The sequence below is a fragment of the Leuresthes tenuis genome, unplaced genomic scaffold (assembly GCF_036924035.1).
Source record: "Leuresthes tenuis unplaced genomic scaffold, fLeuTen1.0.hap1 SCAF_4, whole genome shotgun sequence".
NCBI classification, from domain to species: domain Eukaryota; kingdom Metazoa; phylum Chordata; class Actinopteri; order Atheriniformes; family Atherinopsidae; genus Leuresthes; species Leuresthes tenuis.
The window spans coordinates 380,225-399,143 of NW_027325358.1; the positions used below are offsets into that span (position 1 = coordinate 380,225).

An 18,919-nucleotide genomic window follows, 5' to 3' on the forward strand; every position below is an offset into this window, starting at 1 on the left:
TCTGTCAGGGAGCAGTGCATGATGGGATGTTAGAAGCAGTGCATGATGGGATGTCAGAAGCCGGGGTCCCAGGTCGTGACCTGCGGCGCTTCCACCTCCTCGAAGCACACAATGACATCACCAGGCATGAAGTCCACGTCGCCGTCGGCCGACAAGCCGCACTCCATCCCCGTCTTCACCATCTGGACGTCGTCTTTGTGCTGCTTCAGCGCCGACAGAGAACCTGCAGAAACAGAACCGGTCCGTTTAATCAGCCCACAGCTACCTTAAGGGTGTTTAAAACGATCTGATTGGAAACATTTAACCTCATCTATTTAAAACCGGGTCAGAACCAGCGATGGATCAGATGTCAGTTATAGAACCCGTTTGTGTTGTTTTTAAATGTGTAAATAACAGAACCTATAAACTGGACCGGATCAGGGTTCTCCCTGGTTCTGGTCTCACTCACCCTCCCACATGGTGTTGCGTCCTCGGATTAGCTTGAACTTGAGGCGCCGGTCCAGTTGGCCTTTCTGGACGCGGCACCCGGCCACAGGAACCTTCTTCTTTCCCACAGATATGTTGAAGGTGGCGAGCACCGTGGCCTCACCTGACCGGGGGGGGGGGCAACAGGTGGGAGCAGGTGAGAACAGGTGGAAGCAGGTGAGAACAGGTGGAAGCAGGTGAGAACAGGTGGGAACAGGTGGGAACAGGTGGGAGCAGGTGAGAACAGGTGAGAGCAGGTGAGAACAGGTGAGAACAGGTGGGAGCAGGTGAGAGCAGGTGAGAACAGGTGGGAGCAGGTGGGAACAGGTGGGAGCAGGTGGGAACAGGTGGGAACAGGTGAGAACAGGTGAGAGCAGGTGAGAACAGGTGGGAGCAGGTGGGAACAGGTGGGAGCAGGTGAGAACAGGTGAGAACAGGTGGGAGCAGGTGGGAACAGGTGGGAGCAGGTGAGAACAGGTGAGAACAGGTGGAAGCAGGTGAGAACAGGTGGAAGCAGGTGGGAACAGGTGGGAACAGGTGAGAGCAGGTGGGAACAGGTGAGAACAGGTGGGAGCAGGTGAGAACAGGTGAGAGCAGGTGAGAACAGGTGAGAACAGGTGGGAGCAGGTGAGAACAGGTGAGAACAGGTGAGAACAGGTGGGAGCAGGTGGGAACAGGTGGGAGCAGGTGAGAACAGGTGAGAACAGGTGAGAACAGGTGAGAACAGGTGGGAGCAGGTGGGAACAGGTGGGAGCAGGTGAGAACAGGTGAGAGCAGGTGAGAACAGGTAGAAGCAGGTGAGAACAGGTGGAAGCAGGTGAGAACAGGTGGGAACAGGTGGGAGCAGGTGGGAGCAGGTGAGAACAGGTGAGAACAGGTGGGAACAGGTGGGAACAGGTGAGAACAGGTGAGAGCAGGTGAGAACAGGTGGGAGCAGGTGAGAACAGGTGAGAGCAGGTGGGAACAGGTAGAAGCAGGTGAGAACAGGTGGAAGCAGGTGAGAACAGGTGGGAACAGGTGAGAACAGGTGAGAGCAGGTGAGAACAGGTGAGAACAGGTGGGAGCAGGTGGGAACAGGTGGGAACAGGTGGGAACAGGTGGGAACAGGTGAGAACAGGTGAGAACAGGTGAGAGCAGGTGAGAGCAGGTGGGAACAGGTGGGAGCAGGTGAGAACAGGTGAGAACAGGTGGGAGCAGGTGGGAACAGGTGAGAACAGGTGAGAACAGGTGGGAGCAGGTGGGAACAGGTGGGAGCAGGTGAGAACAGGTGAGAGCAGGTGAGAGCAGGTGAGAACAGGTGGGAACAGGTGAGAGCAGGTGGGAACAGGTGGGAGCAGGTGAGAACAGGTGAGAGCAGGTGAGATACAGGTGAGAGCAGGTGAGATACAGGTGGGAGCAGGTGAGATACAGGTGGGAGCAGGTGAGAACAGGTGAGAGCAGGTGAGAGCAGGTGAGAACAGGTGGGAACAGGTGAGAACAGGTGAGAGCAGGTGGGAACAGGTGAGATACAGGTGGGAACAGGTGAGAACAGGTGAGAGCAGGTGGGAACAGGTGAGAGCAGGTGGGAGCAGGTGGGAGCAGGTGGGAACAGGTGGGAGCAGGTGAGAACAGGTGAGAGCAGGTGAGAACAAGTGAGAACAGGTGAGAGCAGGTGAGAGCAGGTGAGAACAGGTGAGAACAGGTGGGAACAGGTGAGAGCAGGTGGGAACAGGTGAGATACAGTTGGGAGCAGGTGAGAACAGGTGAGAGCAGGTGGGAGCAGGTGGGAACAGGTGAGAGCAGGTGGGAACAGGTGAGAGCAGGTGGGAGCAGGTGGGAACAGGTGAGAGCAGGTGGGAACAGGTGAGAGCAGGTGGGAACAGGTGGGAGCAGGTGGGAACAGGTGGGAGCAGGTGAGAACAGGTGAGAACAGGTGAGAGCAGGTGAGAGCAGGTGAGAACAGGTGGGAACAGGTGAGAGCAGGTGGGAACAGGTGAGAACAGGTGAGAGCAGGTGGGAACAGGTGAGATACAGGTGGGAGCAGGTGAGAACAGGTGAGAGCAGGTGGGAGCAGGTGGGAACAGGTGGGAGCAGGTGAGACTGAACTGGTCCGAGCGTACGGCCTAAACCGACTCACCGATGACGTTCTCGGAGACGAGCGCCAGCAGTTTGCTGCTCAGCTCCTCCTTCAGCTCGTCGATCAGTTTGTAGATGACGGTGTGCAGCCGCAGCGGGACGCCTCTCTTCGCCGCCATCTGCACGATGGCACGGCTGGCCGCCACGTTGAAGCCGTAAATGGAACCTGAGGATGAGGAGGAGCTTTACTTGCACCCCGACTGAACCCATGTGAACCCGTGCACCTGGGTGAACCCATGTGAACCCGTGCACCTGGGTGAACCGCCTGAACCCGTGCACCCGGGTGAACCGCCTGAACCCGTGCACCCGGGTGAACCGCCTGAACCCGGGTGAACCGCCTGAACCCGGGTGAACCGCCTGAACCCGGGTGAACCGCCTGAACCCGGGTGAACCGCCTGAACCCGTGGGAACCGACTGAACCCGTGCACCCGTGGGAACCGACTGAACCCGTGCACCCGTGGGAACCGCCTGAACCCGTGGGAACCGCCTGAACCCGTGGGAACCGCCTGAACCCGTGGGAACCGCCTGAACCCGTGGGAACCGCCTGCACCCGTGGGAACCGACTGAACCCGTGAACCGACTGAACCCGTGCACCCGTGGGAACAGACTGAACCCGTGCACCCGTGGGAACCGCCTGAACCCGTGGGAACCGCCTGAACCCGTGCACCCGTGGGAACCGCCTGAACCCGTGGGAACCGCCTGAACCCATGGGAACCGCCTGAACCCGTGAACCGACTGAATCCGTGCACCCGTGGGAACAGACTGAACCCGTGCACCCGTGGGAACAGACTGAACCCGTGCACCCGTGGGAACAGACTGAACCCGTGCACCCGTGGGAACCGCCTGAACCCGTGAACCGACTGAATCCGTGCACCCGTGGGAACAGACTGAACCCGTGCACCCGTGGGAACAGACTGAACCCGTGCACCCGTGGGAACAGACTGAACCCGTGCACCCGTGGGAACCGCCTGAACCCGTGGGAACCGCCTGAACCCGTGGGAACCGACTGAACCCGTGCACCCGTGGGAACCGCCTGAACCCATGGGAACCGCCTGAACCCGTGGGAACCGCCTGAACCCGTGAACCGCCTGAATCCGTGCACCCGTGGGAACAGACTGAACCCGTGCACCCGTGGGAACAGACTGAACCCGTGCACCCGTGGGAACCGCCTGAACCCGTGGGAACCGCCTGAACCCGTGGGAACCGCCTGAACCCGTGGGAACCGACTGAACCCGTGCACCCGTGGGAACAGACTGAACCCGTGCACCCGTGGGAACCGACTGAACCCGTGGGAACAGACTGAACCCGTGCACCTGGGTGAACCGCTCTGCGTACCTTCGAACGTTTCCGCCATGTTGACGTCGTTCTCCGAGATGTCTCCAATCCCGAAGTGGACCACCTCCATCTGACACTGGTGCTGCGCATCGTAGCTGTCGAGGATGTTCAGGAGCGCCTCCACCGAGCCGTCCACGTCACCTGCCGGTTACAGAGGGCGTCAGGCGTGATGTCACAGCGACGCCACAGCCGGTCAGAGGCGGCTCGTACCTTTGATGATGAGCGGCAGGCTGAGCTCCTCGCTCTGCGTCCTCTCGCTGGGTCTCATGGCGAAGCTGCCCTTGTTGGCCCGGTACAGCGCCGCTTTCCTCTGCCTCCAGCTCAGGTGGGACAGGCCCTCCCGCTCCCGCCGGTACTCGTCCAGGTGCTGCTGCTGCTTCTGCTCGATGGCGCTCTGCTCCTCCAGAAGCTTCTGCCGCTCCTCCTCGTGACTCCTCCACTCCACCACCTCCCTCGCACGCTGCTGCAGGACCACAAGGTCAAAGGGTGTTAGCCGTGGCGCTCGCCAACAGGAAGTGGTTTCAGTTTTATCCATAAAATCACAACAAATGTCATCTCGAGGCGCTTCAATAATACGGTCCAAACCCCAGCAGTGTCCCGGAAAACAACAGATTGCACTCCTCTTTGATCCAAGAAAACTGGTTCTGATGGAACCAGAACCAGGAGGGTTTTCTGGTTCCATCAGAACCAGGAGAGTTTTCTGGTTCCATCAGAACCAGAACCAGGAGGGGTTTTCTGGTTCCATCAGAACCAGAACCAGGAGGGGTTTTCTGGTTGCATCAGAACCAGGAGGGGTTTTCTGGTTCCATCAGAACCAGAACCAGGAGGGGTTTTCTGGTTGCATCAGAACCAGAACCAGGAGGGGTTTTCTGGTTCCATCAGAACCAGAACCAGGAGAGTTTTCTGGTTGCATCAGAACCAGGAGGGTTTTCTGGTTGCATCAGAACCAGAACCAGGAGAGTTTTCTGGTTCCATCAGAACCAGAACCAGGAGGGTTTTCTGGTTCCATCAGAACCAGAACCAGGAGGGGTTTTCTGGTTCCATCAGAACCAGGAGGGTTTCCATCAGAACCAGGAGGGTTTTCTGGTTGCATCAGAACCAGAACCAGGAGGGGTTTTCTGGTTGCATCAGAACCAGAACCAGGAGGGGTTTTCTGGTTGCATCAGAACCAGAACCAGGAGGGGTTTTCTGGTTCCATCAGAACCAGAACCAGGAGAGTTTTCTGGTTGCATCAGAACCAGGAGGGTTTTCTGGTTGCATCAGAACCAGAACCAGGAGAGTTTTCTGGTTCCATCAGAACCAGAACCAGGAGGGTTTTCTGGTTCCATCAGAACCAGAACCAGGAGGGGTTTTCTGGTTCCATCAGAACCAGGAGGGTTTCCATCAGAACCAGGAGGGGTTTTCTGGTTCCATCAGAACCAGAACCAGGAGGGGTTTTCTGGTTCCATCAGAACCAGAACCAGGAGGGGTTTTCTGGTTCCATCAGAACCAGAACCAGGAGAGTTTTCTGGTTGCATCAGAACCAGAACCATGAGGGGTTTTCTGGTTCCATCAGAACCAGAACCAGGAGAGTTTTCTGGTTGCATCAGAACCAGAACCATGAGGGGTTTTCTGGTTCCATCAGAACCAGGAGAGTTTTCTGGTTCCATCAGAACCAGAACCAGGAGGGTTTTCTGGTTGCATCAGAACCAGAACCATGAGGGGTTTTCTGGTCCATCAGAACCAGAACCAGGAGGGTTTTCTTGTTCTATCAGAACCAGAACTATGAGGGGTTTTCTGGTTCCATCAGAACCAGAACCAGGAGAGTTTTCTGGTTGCATCAGAACCAGAACCATGAGGGGTTTTCTGGTTCCATCAGAACCAGAACCAGGAGGGTTTTCTTGTTCCATCAGAACCAGAACCATGAGGGGTTTTCTGGTTCCATCAGAACCAGAACCAGGAGAGTTTTCTGGTTGCATCAGAACCAGAACCATGAGGGGTTTTCTGGTTCCATCAGAACCAGGAGAGTTTTCTGGTTCCATCAGAACCAGAACCAGGAGGGTTTTCTTGTTCCATCAGAACCAGAACCATGAGGGGTTTTCTGGTTCCATCAGAACCAGAACCATGAGGGGTTTTCTGGTTCCATCAGAACCAGAACCAGGAGAGTTTTCTGGTTGCATCAGAACCAGAACCATGAGGGGTTTTCTGGTTCCATCAGAACCAGGAGAGTTTTCTGGTTCCATCAGAACCAGAACCAGGAGGGTTTTCTTGTTCCATCAGAACCAGAACCAGGAGGGTTTTCTGGTTGCATCAGAACCAGAACCATGAGGGGTTTTCTGGTTCCATCAGAACCAGAACCAGGAGGGTTTTCTTGTTCTATCAGAACCAGAACCATGAGGGGTTTTCTGGTTCCATCAGAACCAGAACCAGGAGAGTTTTCTGGTTGCATCAGAACCAGAACCAGGAGAGTTTTCTGGTTCCATCAGAACCAGGAGAGTTTTCTGGTTCCATCAGAACCAGAACCAGGAGGGTTTTCTTGTTCTATCAGAACCAGGAGGGGTTTTCTGGTTCCATCATAATCAGAACCAGGAGAGTTTTCTGGTTCCATCAGAATCAGAACCAGGAGGGGTCTCTTGTTCTATCAGAACCAGAACCAGGAGGGTGGCCATCTGTAGAGTGCAGTTGTCCAATCTTGAAGTAACAAATGCACGGAGAAGTTTTTCCTGAAAACCTCTAAACCTCTGGTGTGTTCAGCCGGCCCGGTTCTGTTCTGTTTGGACCTCACCTCAGACTCCACCTCCAGGATGGTTTCTCCAGCAGACGGCAGCTCCTTCCATCCGACCACCTCCACCGCGGCGCTTGGCCCCGCCTCCATCACTGCCCGCCCATTCTCGTCAAACAGGAAGCGGACTTTGGCCCAGCACTTCCCCGCCACCAGTATGCAGCCCCGCCTCAGCGTCCCCTGCTGGACGATGGTCGTCGTTACAGGACTGAGGAGAAACTGCTGGTTACTCTGGTTTACAGAACCGGGTCAAGGCTCAAGTTTCAGAACCGGGTTCGTAAGGATAACTCACCCTTTGCCTTTATCCGTTCTGCTCTCAATGACCAGGCCCTCCACGAGGCCGTTAGGCTCCGCCTTCAGCTCCAACACCTCCGCCAACGCCACCGTAGCCTCTGCCAGAGCCACCAGGTTGTCCCCCTGTCCGGTGACATCATCAATTACATTACACAGCTCTGATGTCACAGTGGAACACTCTCACCACATGGTGATGTCAGCAGATCACCTTCAGAGCAGAGATGTGGATCGCCTGAACATCGCCGCCGAACTCCTCGCAAACGACGTCGTGAGCCAGAAGCTCCTGTTTGACCCTCTGAGTGTCGGCCTGAGATTTATCGCATTTATTGACCGCCACGATGATAGGAACTGAGACACAGAGAAGAGAAGAGTGAGAGGAGTGAGAGAGATTGAGGGAGAGAAGAGTGAGAGGAGAGAGAGGAGGAGAGTGAGAGGAGAGAGAGAGGAGAGAGAGTGTGAGAGAGAGAGAGAGGAGGAGAGTGAGAGGAGAGAGAGAGAGGAGGAGAGTGAGAGGAGAGAGAGAGAGAGAGGAGGAGAGTGAGAGGAGAGAGAGTGAGAGAGGAGGAGAGTGAGAGGAGAGAGAGAGAGGAGGAGAGTGAGAGGAGAGAGAGTGTGAGAGAGAGAGAGAGAAGGGTGAGTGAGAGGAGAGAGAGAGAGGAGAGGAGTGAGAGAGGAGAGTGAGAGGGTGAGAGAAGAGTGAGAGAGGCTCGTACCTTTGGCTCTCTTGGCGTGCTGGATGGACTCGGCGGTCTGGTTCATGACACCATCATCGGCTGCCACCACCAGGATGACTATGTCGGTGGCGTTGGCTCCGCGGGCTCTCATGGAGGAGAAGGCGACGTGGCCCGGTGTGTCCAGGAAGGTGATCTTCTCACCTGTCGGCAGCTGGACTGGGAGGAAAAACCAGAACTTTTTAAAGAAAACTGGACTGTAAACAAAGATCAATTAATTAAAGTTCAGTTTAATTCAAGTTGATCATTTTCTTTCATTCAGAATAATTTAATCTTTTTATAATCATCATACATTTTATTTAAAGCGCCTTTAAAAAAACTCAAGAACACTTTACAAAACCGATAAAAACTTGATGAAACAATAACAAATAGAAGAAGACGTGGAAGTGAATATGAAGCCTTAAACAGACTTGAGTGCATTCGAAGATGAGAATAGAGTCAATATTTCGGATGTCAGGTGGTAAAGAGTTCAGTCTGGGGTCAGAGCGGCTGAAAGCTCTGCCCCCCCAGGTGCTGAGGGGGTACAGTGGGGTGGAGCCACAGGGTGCCAGCAGCAGGCAGGTGGAGCCATTATTAGTCCGATTAATAGATAAATATCACAGCTCACACATAAGAGCACCTACACACTCGGATTGGGCCATAAACACTTAAAAGTTAGCGGTGAGCAGCTTATGTTCTACAAATAGGAAGCAGCTGGAGGTTCACTCTGACTCAGCTGATCAATGATTTGATCAAACTGCTGTGTTCTGGATCAATAAACATTCTGTTTCACTTGTTACCCAGAAAGGCTCCGATGTGCTGCGTGATGCCTCCGGCCTCCGTGGACACGATCTGGCTCTTCCTCAGGCTGTCCAGCAGCGTGGTTTTACCGTGGTCCACGTGACCCATGATGGTGACGACAGGGGGGCGGCTGACCAGGCAGGAAGGGTCTGCTGGGGGCCTGAAGGTCAGAGGTCAGGCATGACGTCGACAGGTCAAATCTTTAGCTGCGCTCTGATTGGTCGGTCGCTACTCTCGCTCTGATCGGCTGATCTTTAGCTGCGCTCTAATTGGTCGGTCGGTACTCTCACTCTGATTGGCTGATTGTAGCTGTTCACTGATAGTTTAGACTTGTTCCTATTACCTCCGCAGGGCATCTCTGTTGGGTCTTTCCCGGCTCTCACTCAGCTTGGCCCATTTGAACTTCATCCCTGATCGGGTCACCACCTCCTTGATCCACTTGTCCTCCAGAACCGAGTCTGGATCCAGAGAGTCCAGGTCCACCGAGGTGTTTAGGAGAGCCTCCAACACGTGATCTTTAAAAGAGAAGAACTTATTTCAGCAGCCTTGATCACGAGACCCAAGTAATGATGACGCTGATGTTCTTACCAAAGTCTTTATTCATGGCCGTCGCAAGAGCCGCCGCCGTCATGCCCTGTCTGATCTCCACTTCCTGTTTGTCCACTTTGGGCTTCACACGTTGCTGCTTCTGGTCTTTCCTCTGACCTTTCACCTGTAACGCAGCCTCGTTATTCTGTCCTCTGACCTTTCACCTGTAACGCAGCCTCGTTATTCTTTCCTCTGACCTTTCACCTGTAACGCAGCCCCGTTATTCTGTCCTCTGACCTTTCACCTGTAACGCAGCCCCGTTATTCTGTCCTCCGACCTTTCACCTGTAACGCAGCCTCGTTATTCTGTCCTCTGACCTTTCACCTGTAACGCAGCCCCGTTATTCTGTCCTCTGACCTTTCACCTGTAACGCAGCCCCGTTATTCTGTCCTCTGACCTTTCACCTGTAACGCAGCCCCGTTATTCTGTCCTCTGACCTTTCACCTGTAACGCAGCCCCGTTATTCTGTCCTCTGACCTTTCACCTGTAACGCAGCCCCGTTATTCTGTCCTCTGACGATATAATCAGAGCAGGACGTAAATAATTGACACCTTCAGTTTGACTGATAACACATCAGAGGTTTCCGTCTCTCTTCCACAGAGTTTGCAGCACAAAAAGATGATTTGTTTCATATTTATTACCTACTGCTGATGAACCTGAAACCCGGCTGTCAGAACCAAAGTGTTTCTGGTGAGAAACGTCTTTCAGAACTATAAAAGAGGTCCAGTTGTTCTCAGCCTTCTGGGTCATCCTCACCTGACGACTGAGAGTCTAACTGAACATGTTTGGAACTCACCTGTTTGGAGGCAAACTTCCGTCTCTGCGGGCAGGTGAGCAGGGGGGCGGAGCTTCGAGCAGGACAGAGGAGGAGGGGTGGAGACAGGAAGTTGCTGAGCAGAGGCAGGTCGGTGTGGTAGAGCCGTCGGGCGCCCCGAATCACTGATGACATCACATTCATGTCTGCAGGTGGACAGGTGTTTGCTGCTTCTTCAAAATCTGTTTTAATTAAACGCAGAAGACAAACAGTCACTTTGAAAATGCTCAGTTTGGAAGATCCAACGAGCCCCTGAACGCATCACTAAAGAGAGTCAACACAGCCGAGGTGAAAGCTGTTGAAAGTTAACTTTGTTTTATGAATTAAGTTCGGCGCACGGGGCCCTTTTAGCGGGATGAGGGGGTCTGGAAACTAAGGTGAAAAGGTGAGACGAAGCCATTTTCAGAAATTTAAAACACGGATGACCGGCTTCATATAACAGCACAAAGTCACCATTTGAATTTAATTTGACCTAAATCTGACGACAGTTCCAAGGAAAAGTAAAAACGATCAAACGGAAAGAGAAAGTAGAAGCTCAAGTAGAAGCTCAGACGTCCCAAAGCCCCTCAGGTGAGGTTTGATCCGCTGCTGGAACCTGCCGGCTTTAAAATACGACAATTCTCCCTGAAGTCTGGTGCGTTGCTGTGACATCACGCGCACTTTTTCTGATCTAAACTGACACACGTTCACGCCACCGCACGTGGACCGGAGACTGCTTCTGTTCGGCGTCTCACCTGAACCGGTTCACCTTTACGTCTCAGCTCATCGTGGAAAACAAACTCATGCCGAGTTTCACCGTGAAATAAACCCCTGACTGGGTGCCGCCATGACAGTGAACTAACGGGTGGGAGAGGAAGAGAACAGCGCCGCCCGCAGGCCCGGAGGGGAACTGTCCGGCTTTAAGTTACCGAATGAATAAGAAAAAAACTTGTTTTGTCGCAGCAGATAATAACATGACTAGATTACGGTACAAAAGTAAAAAAAAACTATTACAAAAGTAACTGGAAATTCAAGTCAATTGTATTTATATAGCGCCAGATTACAACAATTGTCATCTCAAGGCACTTAAGTAAGTCCAATTCAAGCCAATTGGAATTCAATTCATTGTAATCATAATCCAATTCATTCATATAGAGCCAATTCAAAAATGAATATCCTAGCTAAGGAAACCAACAGATTAACAGAAATAAAAATGAAAGATATATTTCCAGCTCAGGAAACCAACTGATCGCATCTAAACTTCTTTTTGATTCAAGCTTCTTCCATGCTCACATCTGGGTTACATCCCCTGGACTTTGATTACATTTTCATTGTAACAACAAACGTTTTTATTTTTTCTAAAATCACAGAAGAGGCAAAAACACCTGATCAGGTTGATTTAAGCTCTGGCCAACATTTCACAGACCAGACATCCTGACTATCAGGCAAAGATGGGGAGATTACTATGACCTGCTCATGCTAGTCAGATTTATTATCTTCTGTCATACCTTTTTCCTGAAGAATATTACTTTATTATTATAAAAATACAAATAATAAGGTGAATATACTGCTGTCACAGGCTGTATATTGCTATAAAAGCTGCAGCTGCAAGGAATTATGGGACAGAATGGGCTCTAATAAAGGATGGTGCACTCCTGGTTTATTTTACTCTGGAAAGATAAGGACCCGGGCTTTAAAGGCAGGTGATGACCCTACACACCTGCCAGTGTAAGTCACTTTGGATAAAAGTGTCTGACAAATGCATGTTACTGTAGTTAATGTTGTAGTAGATCTGACTGTTTGGCCAATGTTGGGGACTCCACACATTCATGTTTCAGTTTAACTGGACTCATACACATATGGTCAGCAGGTACTAAACTAAAAAACTCCTGATGTTTGTCAGCTGCAGAACGTTTCATTACGTAGCAGGGGTGGAAGATCTAATCTGTTAAGATGGCAGCTGAAACTGAAACCATCAAGTTTCAAACATCCCACGTTCCCGGTGTGAGGCTGGCCTGTGTGATGCTAGTTGTTAGCCTCTCAGATAACACCCAGCTGAGGGAAGATCAACTAATGGCTATCTCAGGGGAAGGTAAGCTAACGGCCAGCTGAGGGAAGGTAAGCTAACGGCCAGCTGAGGGAAGGTAAGCTAACGGCCAGCTGAGGGAAGGTAAGCTAACGGCCAGCTGAGGGAAGGTAAGCTAACGCCCGGGTGAGGAAAGGTAAGCTAACGCCCGGGTGAGGAAAGGTAAGCTAACGGCCAGCTGAGGGAAGGTAAGCTAACGGCCAGCTGAGGGAAGGTAAGCTAACGGCCTGCTGAGGGAAGGTAAGCTAACGCCCGGGTGAGGAAAGGTAAGCTAACGGCCAGCTGAGGGAAGGTAAGCTAACGGCCAGCTGAGAGAAGGTAAGCTAACGGCCAGCTGAGAGAAGGTAAGGTAACGGCCAGCTGAGGGAAGGTAAGCTAACGGCCAGCTGAGGGAAGGTAAGCTAACGGCCAGCTGAGGGAAGGTAAGCTAACGCCCGGGTGAGGAAAGGTAAGCTAACGCCCGGGTGAGGAAAGGTAAGCTAACGGCCAGCTGAGGGAAGGTAAGCTAACGGCCAGCTGAGGGAAGGTAAGCTAACGCCCGGGTGAGGAAAGGTAAGCTAACGGCCAGCTGAGGGAAGGTAAGCTAACGGCCAGCTGAGGGAAGGTAAGCTAACGGCCAGCTGAGGGAAGGTAAGCTAACGCCCGGGTGAGGAAAGGTAAGCTAACGCCCGGGTGAGGAAAGGTAAGCTAACGCCCGGGTGAGGAAAGGTAAGCTAACGGCCGGCTGAGGGAAGGTAAGCTAACGGCCGGCTGAGGGAAGGTAAGCTAACGGCCGGCTGAGGGAAGGTAAGCTAACGCCCGGGTGAGGGAAGGTAAGCTAACGCCCGGGTGAGGAAAGGTAAGCTAACGCCCAGCTGAGAGAAGGTAAGCTAACGCCCAGCTGAGAGAAGGTAAGCTAACGCCCAGCTGAGAGAAGGTAAGCTAACGGCCAGCTGAGGGAAGGTAAGCTAACGGCCAGCTGAGGGAAGGTAAGCTAACGGCCAGCTGAGGAAAGGTAAGCTAACGGCCAGCTGAGGAAAGGTAAGCTAACGGCCAGCTGAGAGAAGGTAAGCTAACGCCCAGCTGAGAGAAGGTAAGCTAACGCCCAGCTGAGAGAAGGTAAGCTAACGCCCAGCTGAGGGAAGGTAAGCTAACGCCCGGGTGAGGGAAGGTAAGCTAACGCCCGGGTGAGGAAAGGTAAGCTAACGCCCAGCTGAGGGAAGGTAAGCTAACATACAGCTGAGGGAAGGTAAGCTAACGCCCGGGTGAGGGAAGGTAAGCTAACGCCCGGGTGAGGAAAGGTAAGCTAACGGCCAGCTGAGGGAAGGTAAGCTAACGGCCAGCTGAGGGAAGGTAAGCTAACGGCCAGCTGAGGGAAGGTAAGCTAACGCCCGGGTGAGGAAAGGTAAGCTAACGCCCGGGTGAGGAAAGGTAAGCTAACGCCCGGGTGAGGAAAGGTAAGCTAACGCCCGGGTGAGGAAAGGTAAGCTAACGCCCGGGTGAGGAAAGGTAAGCTAACGCCCGGGTGAGGAAAGGTAAGCTAACGCCCGGGTGAGGAAAGGTAACCTAACGGCCAGCTGAGGGAAGGTAAGCTAACGCCCAGCCGAGGGAAGGTAAGCTAACGGCCTGCCGAGGGAAGGTAAGCTAACGCCCGGGTGAGGAAAGGTAAGCTAACGCCCGGGTGAGGAAAGGTAAGCTAACGCCCTGGTGAGGAAAGGTAAGCTAACGGCCAGCTGAGGGAAGGTAAGCTAACGCCCAGCCGAGGGAAGGTAAGCTAACGGCCTGCCGAGGGAAGGTAAGCTAACGCCCGGGTGAGGAAAGGTAAGCTAACGCCCGGGTGAGGAAAGGTAAGCTAACGGCCAGCTGAGGGAAGGTAAGCTAACGGCCAGCTGAGGGAAGGTAAGCTAACGGCCTGCTGAGGGAAGGTAAGCTAACAGCCAGCTGAGGGAAGGTAAGCTAACGCCCAGCTGAGGGAAGATAAGCTAACGCCCAGCTGAGAGAAGGTAAGCTAACGCCCAGCTGAGGGAAGGTAAGCTAACGGCCAGCTGAGGGAAGGTAAGCTAACGGCCAGCTGAGGGAAGGTAAGCTAACGCCCGGGTGAGGGAAGGTAAGCTAACGCCCGGGTGAGGAAAGGTAAGCTAACGCCCGGGTGAGGAAAGGTAAGCTAACGGCCAGCTGAGGGAAGGTAAGCTAACGCCCGGGTGAGGAAAGGTAAGCTAACGGCCAGCTGAGGGAAGGTAAGCTAACGGCCAGCTGAGGGAAGGTAAGCTAACGCCCGGGTGAGGAAAGGTAAGCTAACGCCCGGGTGAGGAAAGGTAAGCTAACGCCCGGGTGAGGAAAGGTAAGCTAACGCCCGGGTGAGGAAAGGTAAGCTAACGCCCGGGTGAGGAAAGGTAAGCTAACGGCCGGCTGAGGGAAGGTAAGCTAACGGCCGGCTGAGGGAAGGTAAGCTAACGGCCGGCTGAGGGAAGGTAAGCTAACAGCCAGCTGAGGGAAGGTAAGCTAACGCCCAGCTGAGGGAAGGTAAGCTAACAGCCAGCTGAGGGAAGGTAAGCTAACGCCCAGCTGAGGGAAGGTAAGCTAACGGCCGGCTGAGGGAAGGTAAGCTAACAGCCAGCTGAGGGAAGGTAAGCTAACAGCCAGCTGAGGGAAGGTAAGCTAACGCCCAGCTGAGGGAAGATAAGCTAACGCCCAGCTGAGAGAAGGTAAGCTAACGCCCAGCTGAGGGAAGGTAAGCTAACGGCCAGCTGAGGGAAGGTAAGCTAACGGCCAGCTGAGGGAAGGTAAGCTAACATACAGCCTTTGCCCACTGCTCAATAGTCGGAAGTTTGTCCCTTTGATTGCACCGTCCTGAGGACTGTGTACTTTTTAAAGAGCGCTGTAATGATGTCAGTCAGAATATGACTCCAAACACATAAAACTCACACTGCATCCTTGAGGAGAACAAAGACTGCAACAGAACACACAGAAGACACCGTCGGTTTGTGCTCTTGTCAGTTACCTTTATTTATTTTTTTAATTTATAATTCATCTTCACAACGAGCCAGCCTGAGTGTTACGGTTGTGCTGCTGTGTCCATCCATGACTTTTCGACTTTTCTAGGAACAGTTGATCTTCCTCACCTTGATGGAGGGATTATACAATGAACACTTTGATGGTTTCAAGTTACAGCAACCGCAAGTCAGTAAAATACCTGAATTACCTTAAAAAACACAGAAATCTCACTTGCTGTGCCCAGACTGAGAAATCACAGCTCATTTGTTTTCTTTGAATCTTCTAAAGACACAGTCGCTCTCAGCAGGAAGTCCGAGACCAACTCATCTGTCCTGAACTGAGAGACTTCACATGAGATATGGTCTGAACAGAAAATTGTATCTCTTTATGGAAAGAACAGAACAGGTAACACACGGAGAAATGTGTTGCTGTCGTTTAATTTAAATGTTCAGATTTTAAAAAGCAGCACTCAGTTTCAGAGAGGACACCCACACACAGTTACCCACACAAACGGAAAGGTTTCATCTTGATAAACATCTATTTTCTACCTGAATGCTTCTATTTTTCTTCTGTTTTTTTGTGGTAGAAATCTTTTTTTAACTAATGTTTAATACAAACTAGTTTCTATTGATATTCACACTTTCAGCTTTAAATATCTGGGATCACACATCGATCCATCTTCCTCAGTTTCTCAGTGGAGTGAACTGCAGCGTCATCATCGCACAGGTCCTCAGCATCCACATCTGTAAAAGCCCTAAATGATCATAGCACCACAATTTAAATAAAGTTGTATCAAATGTTTGGTCAGAGTTGGTGAAAAAGGCACGTACTGACACACAAACACGCTACATCGAACAGCTACACGTCTGTCAGAGGTCACATGATTCTCCACAGATCTGACAACAAAAGGAAACCTGAAACACAACAAACATCCTCGTCTTCATCTCATGCATCTGAATGTACAGGAAGAGCCGGGCAGGTGTGGGGGGCACCTGCCCATCAGCAGCGGGAAACTGATCCCAGGACGGTTCGCAGCTTGGTGTTGGACCTCCAGGAAAGGAAGAGGAGGACTCCAGAGGCCTCACTGACACTTCCACACAAATAAGCTGCGGAGAAACACACACAAAGTGTTGATGAAAGGAGCTGCGAGTATCAGAGAAGTCAAACATGTACAATGAGTGTCGTATGCATAGTTTAACCTAAGGGAAACCGAGCCGAATCACTTCAAATACCAAAAATATGAATCCAAATATTTAACACAACCTCATTATACTGTAGCTCTCTGAATGGTCATCAGCGTATCTTAAAGATCTCACAGTTGGATATTTCCCCACAGGAGGTCTGAACAGGAGGAACCTTGGAGTTATTTGTGACCAGGATTTGTCCTCTGACCCACATATAAAACAGGTTTCTGCCTTCTTTCACCTTCATAATATCTTTAAAATCAGGACCATCCTGTCTCAGGGTGATGCAGAGAAACTGCTCCATGCATCTGTTCCTTCAGGACTGAACTACTGTAATTCCTTATTATTGTTCTGTCCCACAGATTCTCTGAAAAGCCTCCAGCTGATCCAAAACCCTGCAGCCAGAGTTCTGATGAGATCTAACAGCAGAGATCATGTTTCTCCAGTTTTAGCTTCTCTTCATTGGCTCCCTGTTAAATTCAGAATAGAATTTAAGATTCTTCTCCTCACATATAAAGTTCTTAATGACCGAGCTCCATCACATCTTAAAGATCTCACAGTTGGATATTTCCCCAACAGAGCACTTTGCTCTCAGGCTGCAGGTTTCCTTGTGGTTCCCAGAGTTTCTAAAAGCAGAATGGGAGGCAGAGCCTTCAGTTATCAGGCCCCTAAAAGCAGAATGGGAGGCAGAGCCTTCAGTTATCAGGCCCCTAAAAGCAGAATGGGAGGCAGAGCCTTCAGTTATCAGGCCCCTAAAAGCAGAATGGGAGGCAGAGCCTTCAGTTATCAGGCCCCTAAAAGCAGAATGGGAGGCAGAGCCTTCAGTTATCAGGCCCCTAAAAGCAGAATGGGAGGCAGAGCCTTCAGTTATCAGGCCCCTAAAAGCAGAATGGGAGGCAGAGCCTTCAGTTATCAGGCCCCTAAAAGCAGAATGGGAGGCAGAGCCTTCAGTTATCAGGCCCCTAAAAGCAGAATGGGAGGCAGAGCCTTCAGTTATCAGGCCCCTAAAAGCAGAATGGGAGGCAGAGCCTTCAGTTATCAGGCCCCTAAAAGCAGAATGGGAGGCAGAGCCTTCAGTTATCAGGCCCCTAAAAGCAGAATGGGAGGCAGAGCCTTCAGTTATCAGGCCCCTAAAAGCAGAATGGGAGGCAGAGCCTTCAGTTATCAGGCCCCTAAAAGCAGAATGGGAGGCAGAGCCTTCAGTTATCAGGCCCCTAAAAGTAGAATGGGAGGCAGAGCCTTCAGTTATCAGGCCCCTCTCTGTGGAACCAGCTGCCAGTTTGGCTTCAGGAAGCAGACTTGTTAATTCTCTCTTTAACCTGCCCTGAGATGGCTTTCTGGTGCCATATAAATACATCGAATTGAAATTAAATTCAGGCACAGCAGAGATGGACGGAGGGGCATGTAAAGTTATTAAAATAAATTCATTAAATTCCAAATTAGTCCAGTTCACACAGAGCCAATTAAAAAAGTTTCCTCGTTAAGCAAACCAACAGATTGAAACTTCTCTCTGATCCAATCCCCGTCCTGAGCTGTGGAGGGAAAAAACTCCTTTTAACAGGAAGAAACCTCCATCAGAACCAGAACCAGGAAGGGTCCATCTGCCTGGACCAAGTTATACTCGAATGTACTTTCATTTAGAGGTTTCTAAGAAATATACAGACTCCTTCAAAGGCTTCCTCTGCTGCTGAAGCTGGGATCATGTCTCACCTGCAGTCGCTGCCGCCGGCGCTGATGACGTATTTATCATCACAGGAGAAGCGAATGTTGGTCACATGAGCAGAGTGACCAAAGTAACGCTTGTGTTTTGCCTGGAAAATGATCAGAAGCACGAGATAAGGTGAAGTGGTGGAGACAGATCGGTCAGTTTGGACTCATCTGAAGCCTGAGGAAGCTTAACTGTCTCCTGAAGTTCACTTACAAACTTGTCAGTGCAGGGGAAATCGAAGAGCTTGATGAGGCCGAAGTCGTCTCCGGTCACCAGGTTGAGGCCGGCATGAGAAACACAGGCACAGTTAACATCGGCCTTCTCAGCATTACGAGGCCAAACGCCGAGAACCTCGTCACCAAGGATGCTGAGGAATTAATCCAAAAACACCACCAAGGTCAGAACTTTAGGGATCCCAAAACTGTTCCAAAAACCATGAAAGAAACTGCTCATGGAGGGTTCAAATAATATTTAAAGGACGGAGCTTTGGGCTCCATTCTCGGTCCAGTACTTTTTTTCCTGCATCTGCTGAGTTCACCTCTCAAAAAAGTATGGAATCTAATTTCATTGCCATGCAGGTGATTGTCTAATGTATCTGCCCCCAAAAACAAAGCCACAGTTCATTCATTGGCCTTGTTCGACTGCCTGGATCTTAGTAAAATCTTAGTAAAAAACAGCACCTTCTGTGGGTTAGTGTTTCTGTTCTTCATACAGCGCACTCCTCACCTGGTCCAGGTTGCCCACGTGATCCTCTCAATGATGGGCTGCTCGGTAACGATCTTCCCTGAAGGAACCTCATGCACCTGACGAGTGTAGGTGCTGGTGGACATCTGAGATGAAAATGACCACATCAGTGGTCAGACCCACTCCTGAGTCACAGCCCCATCATCAGCAAACTTTAAATCTTCTCACCTGGACGTATCGGCTGTCAGCAGAGAAGTCAATCTGGATGATGAAGCCGGGGATGTCCTTACAGTAACCGATTCGATTTAGGGATGGTCCAAGAGAAAGGTCGTAGAAATCAACAGCACTTTCAACTGAACCCACCGCCAGGAACCGATTGTCTGGACTGAACCTGAACCACAAAAAGGCCTCAGTGCTGACAA

General features: G+C 51.5%; 2 protein-coding genes across 2 annotated transcripts in view; both read right to left on the reverse strand.

Moving 5' to 3' along the window:
* Positions 1–30: 30 nt before the first annotated feature.
* Positions 31–10,720, reverse strand: mtif2 (mitochondrial translational initiation factor 2). The gene is made up of 14 exons (XM_072383991.1): positions 10,618–10,720; positions 9,866–10,065; positions 9,070–9,193; positions 8,825–8,996; positions 8,481–8,641; positions 7,684–7,860; positions 7,179–7,318; positions 6,969–7,093; positions 6,680–6,884; positions 4,126–4,378; positions 3,916–4,056; positions 2,582–2,746; positions 449–589; positions 31–223 (listed from the first exon to the last, which is right to left on the reverse strand). Exons 2-14 carry the CDS (start codon positions 10,025–10,027, stop codon positions 54–56), a joined length of 2,136 nt encoding a protein of 711 aa, XP_072240092.1. The 5' UTR covers positions 10,028–10,065; positions 10,618–10,720; the 3' UTR covers positions 31–53.
* Positions 10,721–14,918: 4,198 nt separating this feature from the next.
* LOC140305235 (echinoderm microtubule-associated protein-like 6) overlaps positions 14,919–18,919 on the reverse strand; it is a 44,620-nt gene continuing 40,619 nt past the window's right edge. Inside the window, exons 37-41 of the mRNA XM_072383995.1 lie at positions 18,726–18,888; positions 18,540–18,643; positions 18,027–18,180; positions 17,816–17,916; positions 14,919–16,027 (exon numbers count right to left, since the gene is read on the reverse strand). Of these exons, the coding sequence (XP_072240096.1) occupies positions 16,003–16,027; positions 17,816–17,916; positions 18,027–18,180; positions 18,540–18,643; positions 18,726–18,888 (547 nt within the window). The 3' untranslated portion in view covers positions 14,919–16,002. The remainder of the gene's footprint in view (positions 16,028–17,815; positions 17,917–18,026; positions 18,181–18,539; positions 18,644–18,725; positions 18,889–18,919) is intronic.